The sequence below is a fragment of the Penicilliopsis zonata genome (assembly GCF_001890105.1).
Source record: "Penicilliopsis zonata CBS 506.65 unplaced genomic scaffold ASPZOscaffold_1, whole genome shotgun sequence".
Classification (NCBI taxonomy): Eukaryota; Fungi; Ascomycota; class Eurotiomycetes; order Eurotiales; family Aspergillaceae; genus Penicilliopsis; species Penicilliopsis zonata.
The window spans coordinates 1,563,638-1,577,841 of NW_019208911.1; the positions used below are offsets into that span (position 1 = coordinate 1,563,638).

The following is a 14,204-nucleotide window of genomic DNA, read 5'->3' on the forward strand; positions in this document are numbered from 1 at the left end:
TATGAACTAATCATACGACAACCCCTCTCCTCCGCCATCCCGCCCAAGCAAACAACCACATCACAACAGCCAGCCACACGCTAAACGTACACCCGACCGCCCAGACGCCATAACAGGACCATCCACGACACAACCCATCCGGAGCATTGGACGCCGCGTCCTGGAAGCCACGCGAGTAGACGAGTCCCCAGACGGCGGCGCCCGCGGCGGGGGCCATGGCGACGATGCCCCAGTTTGTGCCGAAGTTCTCGACCCCCCACACGACGGAGATGACGATGGGCACGAGCGAGAAGGCGCTACCATACCCGAGCCCGACGAGGGCGGTCGTCACATGGAACGTTCCCGGGTGGTGCAGTGGGATTGGGGACGCGAGGAGCAAGAATCCCAGGGAAAGCAGGATGGCCGAGGGGATGAGAAAGAGGAGGCGGGAGAATGTCGGTCGAGTAGTGGTAGTGGTAGAGGTAGTGGGAGTGGTAGTAGCCATCGCAGGATCGTCAGGGTATATAGGGAAATGGTGCGTGGCTGGCGGGGCGAAGATGTCTGATAGCGAGCCCGTTACGAGGCGTGCAATTGTCGAGGTGAGCGCGATGGTCGTGACGTGCGTCGATGGTAGACCGGCTGGGGGGGTGGTTGATAGAGAGCCTCGAGGCGTCAACGATTGGATCACAGTGCCCAACTAAGATTGCAATTAGCATGTTCTTCAAGAATAGAAAAGAAAGAAAGAAAGAAAGAGAAAGCGCATGCATACGTTATTTATGTAGGCTTCGCCCGGCCCGGTGACGAGGAAAAAGCCCAGCGCGAGCCACCACATGGTGTGGTCCTTGAGAAACAGGCGCGTCTCATAGTTGAGCAGCCAGTCCTTGCGGCGGCGCTCAGTCTTTTCTCTCCCTCGGTGACAACAGCCCGCTTCGGAGAGGGTCACGGACAGATGGTCGTCTTCATCTTCCTCTTGGGCCTGGGCGAAAGTCCCGTATGCGTCAGCGGCCTCGCCACGAGCAGGCCGGAAGAACTCGCTCTCCTCGAGCAGGCCGCTGCGCTCGAGCTCGTCGACGGTCTCATCGATATACTTGTCCTCATCGACAACAATGCGCAGGCCGAACGTACCAATGACACCAATCGTGAAGAGCAAGACGGCCAGGAAGACAAAGTATCGGAAAACGTCGACCTCGCCGCGGGCGCCGTCCACACTCCGCTCGCACAGCACATACGTGCCCACCTGGCTCTGCCACATACCACTCAGCCCAAACGCCGCAATGGGGACCGCCAGCATGATCCCCTTGTTCGTGCCCCGGCCGAAGTTCTTCGCGCACGTCGTCACCGCCGCAATGTACATGGCGCAGGTGCCCGCCCCGATCGCCACAAACGCCACCAGCATCACCCAGAAGGGCCACCCTTGGCCGCCGGCATCCACGGGCGGACCCATGCTATACGTAAACGCAGCAAGGAGGTACCCTGCTCCAAACAGGATCGCGGACAGCAGAGACAGCGGCGACGGACTATACCGATCACACAGGTACCCGAAGATCGGCACGGGGAGGTACAGGGCTATCTCTGCCGCGATGGCCACCCAGTTCACGCGGAATTGGCTATAATGGAGTCGGGAGAGGAAGAGGGGGCCGTAAAGCGAGAATGTGGTGATGCTTCCGGCTCCAAGGCTACACCGATACAAGACAGCCGTTAGACAAACATGAGACGTTAGATAAATAGGTAGGCTGGACTAACCAGCTGATAACCCCCCAGGCAAAACTCGACACGCGAACCACCTCGCGCTGCATCTTGCGTCTATCCCGCTCGACGATATTCTCCACCACATCAGTCAAGAGGCCGGTCTCCTCGTCGTCCTCGTCGTCTCCCCCCGCTGACCGCCTCAACGCACCCGATCCCGATCGGACAGGGGTACCATCGATATCGTGAGCTGGGGGTCGATGGGCATCAAAGTCTCGCTTGTCGATGGTATCCATCGACGAGGATTTCGTATGGCCGTTGGAACTGGGCATACTGGCTGGCTGCCTAGGTACCTAGCTTGGTAGCAGGTACCTAAGGGATTAGTTAACTAGTAACTACCCTAGACGGAGTAGCAATGAAGGAGTCGAAGCTCAACCGAATCTCCAGATACACAAATCCAAGGATTGCCGTGGTTTATAGAGCTGTCTCATCCAAGTACAGAGTATTTCTGTTGTCAATGGACAGAGGGAGGGATGAAGATGAAGCTCGTCATTGACGAGAGCTCGGGAGATAACGTCTTATCACCAAACACGTGATATCTGAGTCAGAGTGAGTGCCCTGCGTAGAGGTCAATTCTACCATGTAACTTATTATAATTATTCATTCATTTCAAGCTATTGTGTACATTATTGAAAAAGAAGCCACCCATGTCGAGGTCATAAAGGAGCAAGCAAAGGTCCCAGGGAATCGGACAACTTCCCAGGAGGTATAATCAGTAAGACAGTCCGAGAAGTAAACCGAAGAAAAGAAGAAGAAAAACGACAACAACGGAGAGATTCTCATAAAGACCATTTGCGAGCGCTGGCCATCAGGATGCAGGGTTGAATGCGAAATCAGAAACAATTGTCTCTTAATGCCCAGTGCCCAATCGCAGAACCATGCGCACAACGCCGAGTCATTTTCAATCCCGTCCGGCCGTCATAAGATGCATTTCCATCAGACATTCTAAAACTGTGATATGAAGTAACAATGGAAAGAAAAAGGGGGAAGAAAAAGGAAGAGGAAGAGGGAGCTTTCAAAAGAGAGTAGACTCCAAGATGAAGAACCTCTAATCAGCAAATTGATTGATGTGTGATGGGTGTGTGTCTGTGTGTGAGTGGAAACGATATCAAAAAAAAAAAAAAGGGGGGGGGGAAGAAGGAAAAGGCAAGTGTCTAGACTAGAAGCTGACTTCGCCCGGGTCACTTTCAATGACTCCCTCGTCCCAGCTTCGATCAGTGGGGGTCTCATGGCCGGAACCGCGAGGTCCCAGAGCCATGGCTTCCACTTCGCCTCGTTCAACGTAGTCCACGGAGCTAGCCTCGTTGAGGATCCGTTGGAAGTACATGCGCAGTGATCGCAGCCCACGGAGATAGCCACGGTCGATGTCGTCGGGATGGTGAGGCGGGCAGAGGGTGCTGGGCGGCAGCTCGTCTTCCCCCGTCACGCAGTTGGCGAAATCCACAATCTTCAGCTGCACGTCCGTGTATTGGTGGTGCTGGTGCTGGGGTCCATCGCCGGATGTACGACGCTGCAGAGGCGCGCGGGATTCCGTCGGCGGTCGGGATTTAGGTGATCCCCCGTCCGGATGAGCGTGCGGAGGAGGCGGCGACGGTTCTCCATCATAGAGGATCAGCAAGCTGCTAGCGTAGAACCGGTAACTCTTGAGTCTGCGGATCATATTCTCAAGCTTGCTCAATTTGTCTAGAATTATAGGGATCTTATGGGCAACGCTGGCGTAGCTGACACCGTCGTAGAGAAAGCGAGTCAAGGCATCTTGAAACTCGCGGCCCGACTTGAGATCACGGCCAAAATACTTGTCTTCGAACAGATACTCTTGCTTCTTGACATTCCACGTCTGCATCCCACACAACCGAACCCCCAGCTGCTGCGAGGTCGTGGTCTGGCATTTACGCCGCTGCGACTTCTTCTTCTTCTCGGTAGCCTCCACGCCGTACTGGCGGGTGCCCATCTTGAGATCTAGAACACAGGGCTTATTCATACCGGCAGTCAAGTCTTCCAACAGGAGGAAGAACTGTACCCTCTCATCCTTCCACGTCTGCGCCTCCTTGGGGTTGCTAGGAAGGTGCATACCGGACTCGGTCGACGGGACAGGAGGGAGAAGTCGGGGGGTAAGGGCTCGGGGGGTCGTTTCAGTTCCATTGGGGTCCAGGGATTTAGGATTATGAGGGGTCTTGGTCGCTTCTGCTGACGCCTTGGAGCTGATCGACGCATCGCCATCCATGGCGAATATCTCATCTTCTCCATCGCCGCCATACCCGTCGTCTTCGAAAAACATGAGGTCTCCCTTCTTGTCGGAATTTATGCTGACACGCCTCCGCAGACCGCTGCCGGAATGGCGTCGCCGCAGGTGTTGATTCCGAGTCAGAGAGCTGGCCCGTGGGGGGGTCTCCCGAGTGCGAACTTTGTCTAGACGGCTATGATTGGCTTCCAAGGCCGTCGAGGCCGAGGATGATAGTCCTGGCTGGTCCTTTTTGGCACCGTGGGTGATATTAACGGCCGCTGTCGGATGAAGGCGGGTTTCGTCATTATTATGATTGTTAACATCACCAGCAGCAACAGCAGCAGCAGCAGCAGCAGAAACAGCATCACCTGCTCCCTGTTGGCGGACACTGCCGGTGTGATCCTCGGACAGGTTGCTTCGGCGCCGGTTCCCATCAGATGAGGTGCGGGGTAGATTGAGATGACCGCGAGCTCGTCGCCGATGATGGTGGATGGCTGGGGGGCTGAAAACCTCCCGCAAAACCAGTTCTTTAAGCTTTCGGTTTACGGTGGTGGCACCCCAGCTGTTCGTCTGCCTCAGCGGCGGGGCGACAGGTTGCAATTGCTGGCCAGGATGATTCTCGGAAGAGGCATCTGTCTGCGAGAGCCAATGGTTACTTCCCTCCCAATCGGCAGGAGACACACGCTTCTCGCTTTTCGCTGCAGCGTCAGCGGTGCGTGGCCTCTGCTGGGGAGATGAGAATAGATCGGCTGGAATGATGTGCCGATTATTTTCCAGGATCACCTTCGGGATGACGCCTGTCACCTGTTGCTGGCTGAAGATCCGAGGCGGGTCCGCCGTCTGGGAGGTCTCGGGCGGGTCTCCAGCCGACTGACTGGTACTTTTTGCGCCGCCTGTACCTGTGGCATGTTCGACGTCGGTCTGTTCCGGGTTGCCATCGGCGACTCCCTTCGACTTCTTCGAAATCTTGGAGAAGGTGACATTGAGCACTCCGATATATCTGGGAAGAAACATGAGCATCTCTGGATGCCTTCGTTCGATACGCTCGTAGAATTCATTCTCGCGATTGTTGAGTTGCTTGCAGACCGCACGACGCGAGAACCGAAAAACGGTGGTATGGCCGCCAACCTGATGCCGGTAAGGTTTCAACTCCACCGCCCCGAGGGGTGCTTGGGTTGTGTGTCTATCCCGGGATCGGAGATGACGCGGGCGTTGGGTTGGGGTCGCCGTTGGGGTCATCTCAGCATTGTCTGTCAGGCTCGACTCGTCGTCTCGAACCGAGGAAACGCTTTCATCGGCCGACATCATCTCAGACTCGCAGGTCGAGTCATAGCTGTATTCCGAGAGTGAAGCCAATGATCGTTCAGGGATGTCCGAGTGCAATGCGGGGGGAACATCGGGAGCAAAGTCACCGTGTAAGATCTTCCGCTCGCGCTTCGATTGGAGAGAGATGTCGACATGGTTAATTTCCTGTTCGACGGGCACCTGCTGGTCATCCACCGGCACCAGACCATGTTGCTCCTCCAGGGGCCGGTCTGCAATCGACTTCACGTCACTGGGTTCTTCCTCGTAGTCCGAGAGCCGATCGTCCTCTCCCAGGGGCACCGCGACACGTTCATGGGGGAAGTACAGGGCCGAGGAGATCTGTTCATCGTCTTCGTCTTCCAATTGCGAGGAACGCCTGCGTTGCTGTTGCTGAATGATATCCGAACCAGGTGAGAAGCTATCAAAGGAGGAGCTCCTGCAATCCAGATTCGGACCCCCGGGGGCAAATTGCGTGGGGATGCTGCGCGAGAAGGACGTCCCCCGAGCCCCGCCGGGGGTCAGGTGAAAGTTCCGAATCTCTTCGAGGAGGCTCCGGGGCAGAACCCGATGGTTCCGTTTCGTCGGGCTCACCACGGCCTGAGGTTGCTGCTGCTGCTGCTGCTGCTGCGGTAGTGGCAGCGGCGGCGGGCGCAGCTGAGGGAGATCCTTGCCGGTATCCACGTGCAACGAGGTCCTGCGAGGCCCGAGGCTTGGGATGGGGGCGAGAGAGGAGTTAGCGAACGGGTCTGCGTTGGGAAAGGCCAGTTTGGGCTCATGGTCGTGAGGCAGCGGGGGTGGAGGGGCGAGAGGGCCGGAGGAGAGGTCATCGTCGCGCTGATCTTGGTGCTTCGTGCGGTGGTCGCGTTGTTTACGATCGGGAGAGGTGGTATTCTCTTTGAACAGGCCGAGGTAGTGGCTTGATTTGCGACTACGCACATGGGAGACCGGATCGGCATTGCTCAGGCTAGCCTCGATGGAGTTTTCGACCCTACCGCGACGACTCATGCTCGCACTGCGGCCAGTCTTGAGGGTAGGTTCAACATTTCGGGTGGAGTCTCGGTGCCAGTCGGTGGCAGCCAGCTCCTGGCGAAGCATGGAAATGGACGGACGCGATGATAACAAGGTATCACTCAGGGCGGAGGGTAGGAGGTTGCGATCTGTCACCTGGTGGTGGTGGTGGTTGTGATCGTGTCTGCCATACACTTCCCCATTACTATGAGCTGGGGGGTGGCGGGCCTCCCAGAACGGAGTGTGAAGGATTGTATCGGTTGCTGTGGATGACTCGACGGTTGTCCCCCTGTGGGAGCCCGAGTAGGGGACATTCTCGCCCAAACGAAACGGCTGCAGGGGAGAAGAAGAGGAAGGCGGAGGAGAAGGAGGAGGAGGATGTTGTGGGAACGGATATGCTCGAGGCACGTCGACTTCCATGGGGAGGGCGGCAGTCGTGTTTGCAACGGCAGGTCCGGGGGTATCAGAAGCCAAAGTGGCAGCAGCAGCAGCAGCAGCAGCAGCAGCAACGGGAGCAGTAGCGGGAGCAGCGTCGTTTAGCCGAGCAGTCAAGCTGCTGCTCTGGCGGCGAGGGAGATAATCATCGTGAAGAACGGATGAAGGTTGTGAGGCAGTAGAATCCTGATCAGAGGGGAGGTAATGGGTCGCAAAGATGCTATCTCTCTCCGACAACTGAGGAGTGTTGTGGTGGTGGTGGTGGTGGTGGTGGTGGTGGTGGGAGGAGGCGGCAGTGTAGGAAAGGGACTCCCGGGGCCCGTTAACGGTCCTCTTTAGAGAGCGACCAGGGCCAGGTTGGGACCATTGACGAGCGGTGGGCGACTCAGCACGGGAGGGTGAGGGAGCCTGGTTCTGGGGGAGCAAGTCTTGGTGGTGGTGGTGCAGCAGCTGCTGGTGCTGGTGCTGGTGCTGGTGGCGAGGGCGCTGAGTGCGCCGTGCCTCCGGGGCAGCAGAGCAATCATGTCGAGCAGCGACGGCAGGTGCTACCAGGGGTCGAGACAAGGTGTCTGATGTTGCAGGCGCAGGCTCTGACATGGGGAGGACATTGGTCAAGGCCGCACGGGTCAACAAGAGTGGAAGAGGTGGAGTTGGGTTGAGTTGACGGTAACAATAATTATTTCGGGCGGTGGGCGGGCGGTGGTGGTTGGTAGGAGGAGGGAAGGAGCGAAGGAGGGAAGGAGGTTCCTGGTTGGGAAGGCGGAGAGAAGCAGCAGGAAAAAAAAAAAAAAAAAAAAAAAAAAAAAAAACTGAAAATTGGTGATACCAGTACTGTATTTACCAACTGCCTCTCTCAAGTAAGGGATAGAAGAAGCTTGGAATCAAGGGAAAAAAATAATGATAGGACTAGAGCAGACACGTTCTAAGGCAATGGACTCTCACAGGTGGGAAGAAGGTCGCAATGAGTCCCAAAATTACGCTCGAGACTTGAATACTGGACAGTCCCTCAGAGAGAAACGTGACGCGAAGTGCTCGTCACCGCCTTTGCAGATCAGTCAGTCTAGTCTACGGAGTATAAGGTTAGGCATGGAGGACACTATCGGAAGTATTCCATGGACGAATACGAAAGATGTCTTTGTCTGAGTCTGAGGAATCGGAGGTCTCGGAACGTAGCGAGCTGTATCTCGCTCAAAGGGTAGGTAGTATTTTCCATACATACCAGTAGTTAACAGGTACTTAGGTACTTAGGTACCTTACTGCCTACTAGGTACCTAAGGTACATACCTGATAACAGGTAGTTAACAGTACTACATAGTACTACTAGTTAATAGTTCTAGTAACTAATGTGAGGAGGTAAGGACTATCGGATGCCTAAGGTATCACGTATCCGACGGAGAGATCTGTCATCTCCCAGTGAGTGCAGATTCCAATCATCGAAAAACGTGCTCGACCCGCTGGCTGCCGTGGTGCTTATCTCTCCAGCTAGCCGGGTAGGGTTAGACAGATGGATGGATGCCTTACCGTAAGGTACCGCCACGTACAGAACACCATCTACTAACTTGGTAAGGTATTATTGCGTTGAGGTATTAAAGATAGGAGTTAAATATCAAGGAACTTCAGTCCTACTAAGTACTTACTCCGTAGCCAAGTACCCCAAGTAGATAGGATTGTCATGGATTCCTTGACCGGCACCTATTTCGGACACTCATGTTTGACGCCCAACCTTGAATTGGGTAACAATCTACATACCTAGTTAACTTAGTACCTAGGTAGGTACTATGAGTACCTTATCTATAACTATTCACTATTACTGAATAGTCAATCTGTTTCCCCACGGCATACAATTCTAGGCTCTTCTTCCTTGGCCCACCGGCCCCACCGTTTTTCTCACCGTCTACATAACTAACTACTAGATAGGTAACTAGTTATGTAGATAGTACCTTACTCTGTACTACAAGATGACGATGACGCCCAAAGTCAATTCATCAATTGTACACGTCATGATCTTCCATCAACTCGACTAAGTTCACTAGTCATAGGCTATTCTTACTCCTATTACTTAAACTGACCTAACTTTACCGCGTAGCTGGAACAGCCTATTAACTGAATGACAGAGCGCGCCTCGGCTGCGTTATCCATTATTATACATAACTACTAGGTACTCCGTAGTTACTCCATATACTCGATAGTACGGGGTATCGCCATCTACCAACTATCTCTGCGCATGACGATCTCATCAGTACGAATTAATTCCCTCATTCAACAGTCTAGTCATAATCAGAGCTTATCATCGAATAATATACTACTATAGGTACCTGCAGTGGATAACACCATCAGTTCTACTAGCCACTACTAAAAAGGTATATGAATATGATGCTCTTTAATTATTTATATTAATAGGTCAATGAATGGTTTCTCCACTAAGCCTTGGCTAGTAGCTTCATACTACTAAAGATATAAGTAGTAACTTTAATAATCTAGAGCACTAATTTATTCAAGAAGATATAGATACTTCTCTGTTCATATAAACAGCACTAAATGCTCTATGGCAATGTTATATATTAATAGAACTATCCTTTAAACTAGTAAGATATGTACTTATTATGCTATTAGCAGCTACTGGGCCATAATATAATGCCCTAGGCTTTTTAGCATGTTGATAGTATTACCCTATAATATATTCCTTCTCATGTTATCCTCTGCTGTCAATATTATATTTACCATGAGACCATCTATTAAGCATAAAACAACGTTATATCCTAACAGCTTTAATAAACAATTATTTTCTTATTGTTTCTATTCTCTTCTTCTATATTCAGAGCTAGAAAAACCATCTCCATCCATTGAAATAGTCGAGGAGATGACTGAAAGCTTTATCTAAATCCATGACTCGACGATTCGAACAGTGCATTTGTTATATATAATGAGTATTAATAACATACTTGAAGATTCAAGTACTATCATTCCCTTTGGCTAGGTGGTCACAGTAGCATCACCAGGGGTTATCCCAATTCCATAGAACAAGATGTCTTCATTGAATCGACTTGCCGAGTGACGCCTTTTTAAGACACGACTGGAATCAATTTAGCAATCAGCTATATCAGCCAGCTTGCAAGCATAACAGTGAATGGGATAGCAATAGTCCGATATTGCAATATCTGGTAAATGAAGCAATCGAGCTTGATTACATGTAGATATCTCCACAGACCGAACCTTATGTAGGATTTATACCATATGATACTCATCGATCCCGACCAGAGACCGGTCAGGCCCGAATAACGTCAGATCCCTCAATCCGTGCAAGGAGACCTCGGCAAGACTCACGGGGATGCCGTTGAGTTTCCCTGCGAGGACTGGACCAGGGATATTCCGTCCGTACTCCGAATAGTAACCCCAGTAGCACGACTAACTTTTCTCTCAGCTAATGAAAAGGCCCTATAATCCTTGTCAGAAATTGTTCAGACCCCGGAATCCAATCAACCCCCTGTACAGAACACGGGGGGTTACGGGGTGTGGGGTGAGAAGCACTTCGGTCGGATATACCGATAGAATCAGGCTACTCGTCTCCTGATCAAGATAATACGGCGTTTCAATGACTCATACCAAGTCTCGGTGTCTGTCCGAAGTCTATCTCGATACTACTTAGGTAATAGGTAGTTAACTAATAGTTAAGTAATAGTACCATATATATATATACCTAAGTGGGAGGTACGGAGTATGTATCTTATCAGATCCTCTATCTCCGCCCCGAAGCGGGGAGAAAGAGTCTAAGCCTAGAACGGAGTCCAACTCCGAGCCTAGTATAAATCATCATATCCCACTCTCTACTATATCTATCTCTCTATCTCTCTATCCCTATCTGTTTCTACTATCTTATAGATCATCTATTTCCACTATCTCTATACGGAATCTCTCTATCATTCAAAATGGGTCTTCCTCCCTCCAAACCGCCCCCGGCCCCCTTCAACCCCACCCCCGCACAACTAGAAGCAATGAACAACGAGTGGATCGAACCCTACGACGAAGCCACCGCCCCCGCCAACCTGACCTACGCTCTATACGAGCAAAAGACACGCGGCGAAGGCCAACAGGGGAGCTACTGGTTCGCCCTACCAAGCGGGTACGACGACCCTTCAAACAGGGAGAGACGCTACCCCGTTCTCGTCTGGTTGCACGGGGGTATGAAGCGGGCAAGTCAGGGCTCCGACGCGGTAGCGATGTACCTTGACGCCATGAAGGAGGGGACCATGCCCGAGACGATCATTGTGCTCCCTCAAGCGCTGCCTGTGGGATGGTACGTGAATTCGATTGATGGGAAGTTCCCCATCGAGAAGATCCTGATACAAGATTTCCTACCCCATGTGGATGGGAAGTTCCGTACGACCGGCAGGAGAGGCGCTGAAGGGTTCTCGATGGGCGGGTACGGCGCGGCGCATCTGGCGCTCACGTACCCCCATCTCTTTGCTGCTTCGTCGTCTGTGGCGCCGGCGTTGATGCTTAAGCTGGCGGACGAGCCGCGCGAGAGAGTCTGGGACACCTTCCGTGATGACCAGGGGTACTACGAGAAGAATCATCCCTTGACGCTGATTAAAGAGCAGAAGGAGGCTCTTCGCTCTTCGCAGCTGAGTGTTCGGCTGCTTTCCGGGGGGGATAACCCGGCGCTCATCGAGGTGTTTGACCTGATGAGTCGGGAGCTGACGGACGCAAATATCAAGCATATCGCAAGGCATTTCGAGGAGGCCGGCCATGAGTATGAGCGTATCCTTGCGGGCTTGGGAGATGGTGCTTATACTTTTTGGAGAGATGCGTTTCAGGTTTAACAGTGTTCCTAGTTAGTACTTAGATTCTGATAGACAATTCTTGGAGTACTATACTCTGCATATCCGAATCTATTGTAGATTTCAACTGCATAGTCAACTGTATAGTCTGTATAGTCAATTGCGAGTCTTGAACAACATAGCTATCGTCGGAGCACAACTAACCTCCGATTCGGAATACATCCCGACTCCTCGAGTCGGACAACCCCCCGTAACCAGATTCTCTGTCGTGGTTGGCCAATCCTTGGCCAATAGGGGGATCCTCCAGGATGCAGCGAGTCCAGAAAGAGTAGTGATATCCTACTGCCGATTACTCCGAAATGTTAAGAGCGATTCCTTTCGATTGCGGACGGAGAGTCCGTTCCCCGTGGGGGAACAACATGGGGTAGATCTCCACCTGGTAGTAGTTAGTAGTGGTCGCAGTACTAATATCATCTCATGACCGGCTCAGATGCAGATCAAACAACTCTCCATATCTTTCTGGATTTGTGTTTTCGCCTAATAGTTTAGCAGCTACCATGGAGAACAAGGGGAAAGAAATGGAGCACCGCGAGGTGGTGGTGAGCGGAGTTGACCAGGAAGAAACGGTGGTACATCACGATGCAGCGAACGACGACAAACGCTTCCTCGCTGCTGCAGATGCGACCTTGCGCGAAGCAGAGAGTACTTGGACGGTTCTTAAGCGGAATCCACGCATGGTGGCGGTCATGTTGGCAGTTTTGGTAGGTCGTCGACCAGAGAGAGAGAGAGAGAGAGAGAGAGAGAGAGAGATGCTGATAGAAACCATTTCTAGTTGAACGGTATCATTGTCGGTATCGAGAATAATATGGCGGGAAATATGATGGGAATCCAGGCTTTCTGTCGGCAGTTTGGTCACTGGAGTGCTGCTGATGGGGAATATGTCATTCCCCCTCATATCATTTCATTGTATTTCTTCTTCTTCTTCTTCTTCTTCTTCTTCTTTCTCACTGAATGATATGCTTATTGGACTAGGTGGAGCGCATGTTCTTCTCCATTCCAGTTGATCGGGATGGTGGCTAGCGGATACGTCGGGGACATCGTCGGCCGACGACCAGTGTTATACTCGATCATTTTGATTTCGATCTGCGGAGCGCTGATCGAGTCCTTTGTGACGACATGGCAGGGATGGCTCGGGGCAAAGATCGTGATGCTGCTCGCGACGGGCCTGATGCAGGCGGGCGTGGGGACGTACATCTCGGAGGTGGCACCGCGAGAGCTGCGCGGTGTGATGCTCTCGACGTTCAACATGTTCATGAACATGGGCAATCTGTTTGCCGTGCTCATCTCGTACGGGGCAGAGACCACCTGGTCGGACGTGATGGACGACAAGGGGTTCCGCGTCTCGCTGTACGTCTGTGTTGCCCTCCCCGTTGTCATCTGCCTGGCCGAGCTGGTGTTCCTGGTGGAATCGCCTAGCTGGCTGGTCATGCACGATCGCCATGACCAGGCCCGGAGCAGTCTGAAATGGCTCTATCCCAAGGCCAGCGAGGAGCAGTTGGGCCTGTTCATTTCTGAAATCGAATATACCCTCGCCAAGGAGAAAGAGCTGGCTGTGGAGGTAAGCATCGGTCTTTGTCCTCATCATGACTTACTGTGATCCTCACTAGGATTACTGATCAACCTCAGGCCAAAAACACTTCGTTCCTGGATTGCTTCAAGAAAACCGACGCCCGCCGCAGCTTCTGCGCCATCTTCCCTGCCCTCTCACAGCCGTTGTGTGGGAATATGCTCTGTGGACCGTACGTCACGTACTTCCTCGCCATGGTGGGCTTCACCAACAGTCTGCAAGTGACAGCCATCATTTTGTGTATGCCTCCCTTCTTTCTTGAAAATTCTCCAAGATCTAGTCCAGCTGACGTGAAAGCTATCGGCTTCGCGTGTAATATCGTGGTGTACTTCATCATCGACAACAAACGCGTCGGCCGCTGGGCCATCCTCTTCTGGGGCCTGGTGCTCATGTTCATCGGCGACATGGGCATCGGGATCGTGGGGTCGGTCAAGCCGGACGTGAAAACCAGCAACGCAGCCAGCGGGCTCGTCATCTTCTTCACCAGCGTACTGGTCTGCGGATCGGTCAGTGGTCCTGGTGCCGTGGGTTGGACGTACACGGGGGAGTCTGGGAGCATCCGGCTGCGGGCAAAGACCAACACGCTGGGAAATCTGGGCAACGCGGCGGTTTCGTGGGTGTTTGCCTCGACGATTTCGTATATCGTGACAGATATCGGCTTGAACTCTGGTAGGTTCTGGCAGCGAATGATAGTTGCACCAACGCTAATTAGTATCTAGGATACCTCTTTGCTGGCTTCGCAGCCGTCAGCGTGGTCATCACATACCTATTTATCCCCGACTTCACCGGCCGCAGTTTCGCCCAGGTGGACGAGCTGTTTTCGCGGCGAATCCCGGCGAGGAAGTTCTCCAGCACGGTGTGTACGGGTGATTATGGATATGAGTAGGAGGAGGAGGAGGAGGAGGAGGAGGAGGAGAACTCTAAGTCTATATACCATTTACACTCCAGGAGGACTACTACATATACTACCATTAAGTAAAGAACATGATATTATAAGAATTATGAATGGTTTATAAAATGTAGTATACTAATTAATTAATACAATTGGTTAAACACCCCAGTACCTGGTAGTTGAGCAAGCACTACGTACTACGTCTGCGAA

At 52.5% G+C, this 14,204-nt stretch overlaps 4 protein-coding genes across 4 annotated transcripts; 2 read left to right on the plus strand and 2 right to left on the minus strand.

Annotated features, from left to right (window-relative positions):
• Positions 1–10: 10 nt before the first annotated feature.
• ASPZODRAFT_57313 (hypothetical protein) lies at positions 11–1,961 on the minus strand (the record flags this gene model as incomplete). Its single annotated transcript, XM_022728678.1, has 3 exons — positions 11–676; positions 749–1,655; positions 1,723–1,961. 3 exons carry the CDS (start codon positions 1,959–1,961, stop codon positions 11–13), a joined length of 1,812 nt encoding a protein of 603 aa, XP_022585565.1.
• Positions 1,962–2,848: 887 nt separating this feature from the next.
• ASPZODRAFT_127059 (hypothetical protein) lies at positions 2,849–7,467 on the minus strand. Its single transcript, XM_022721641.1, has one exon. It carries the CDS (start codon positions 7,292–7,294, stop codon positions 2,885–2,887), a length of 4,410 nt encoding a protein of 1,469 aa, XP_022585566.1. The 5' UTR covers positions 7,295–7,467; the 3' UTR covers positions 2,849–2,884.
• A 3,100-nt stretch (positions 7,468–10,567) lies between these two features.
• Positions 10,568–11,597, plus strand: ASPZODRAFT_127061 (hypothetical protein). Its single transcript, XM_022721642.1, has one exon. It carries the CDS (start codon positions 10,624–10,626, stop codon positions 11,515–11,517), a length of 894 nt encoding a protein of 297 aa, XP_022585567.1. The 5' UTR covers positions 10,568–10,623; the 3' UTR covers positions 11,518–11,597.
• Positions 11,598–12,013: 416 nt separating this feature from the next.
• On the plus strand, positions 12,014–14,081 carry ASPZODRAFT_162942 (hypothetical protein; the record flags this gene model as incomplete). The annotated part of the gene is made up of 6 exons (XM_022726600.1): positions 12,014–12,236; positions 12,308–12,441; positions 12,508–13,093; positions 13,162–13,771; positions 13,822–13,958; positions 13,989–14,081. Exons 1-6 carry the CDS (start codon positions 12,033–12,035, stop codon positions 14,079–14,081), a joined length of 1,764 nt encoding a protein of 587 aa, XP_022585568.1. The 5' UTR covers positions 12,014–12,032.
• Positions 14,082–14,204: the final 123 nt, after the last annotated feature.

What these genes read in the sequence shown, in the direction of transcription:
- ASPZODRAFT_127059 (XM_022721641.1), bottom strand. Translation starts at nt 7,294, where the DNA reads ATGTCAGAGCCTGCGCCTGCAACATCAGACACCTTGTCTCGACCCCTG.
- ASPZODRAFT_127061 (XM_022721642.1), top strand. Translation starts at nt 10,624, where the DNA reads ATGGGTCTTCCTCCCTCCAAACCGCCCCCGGCCCCCTTCAACCCCACC.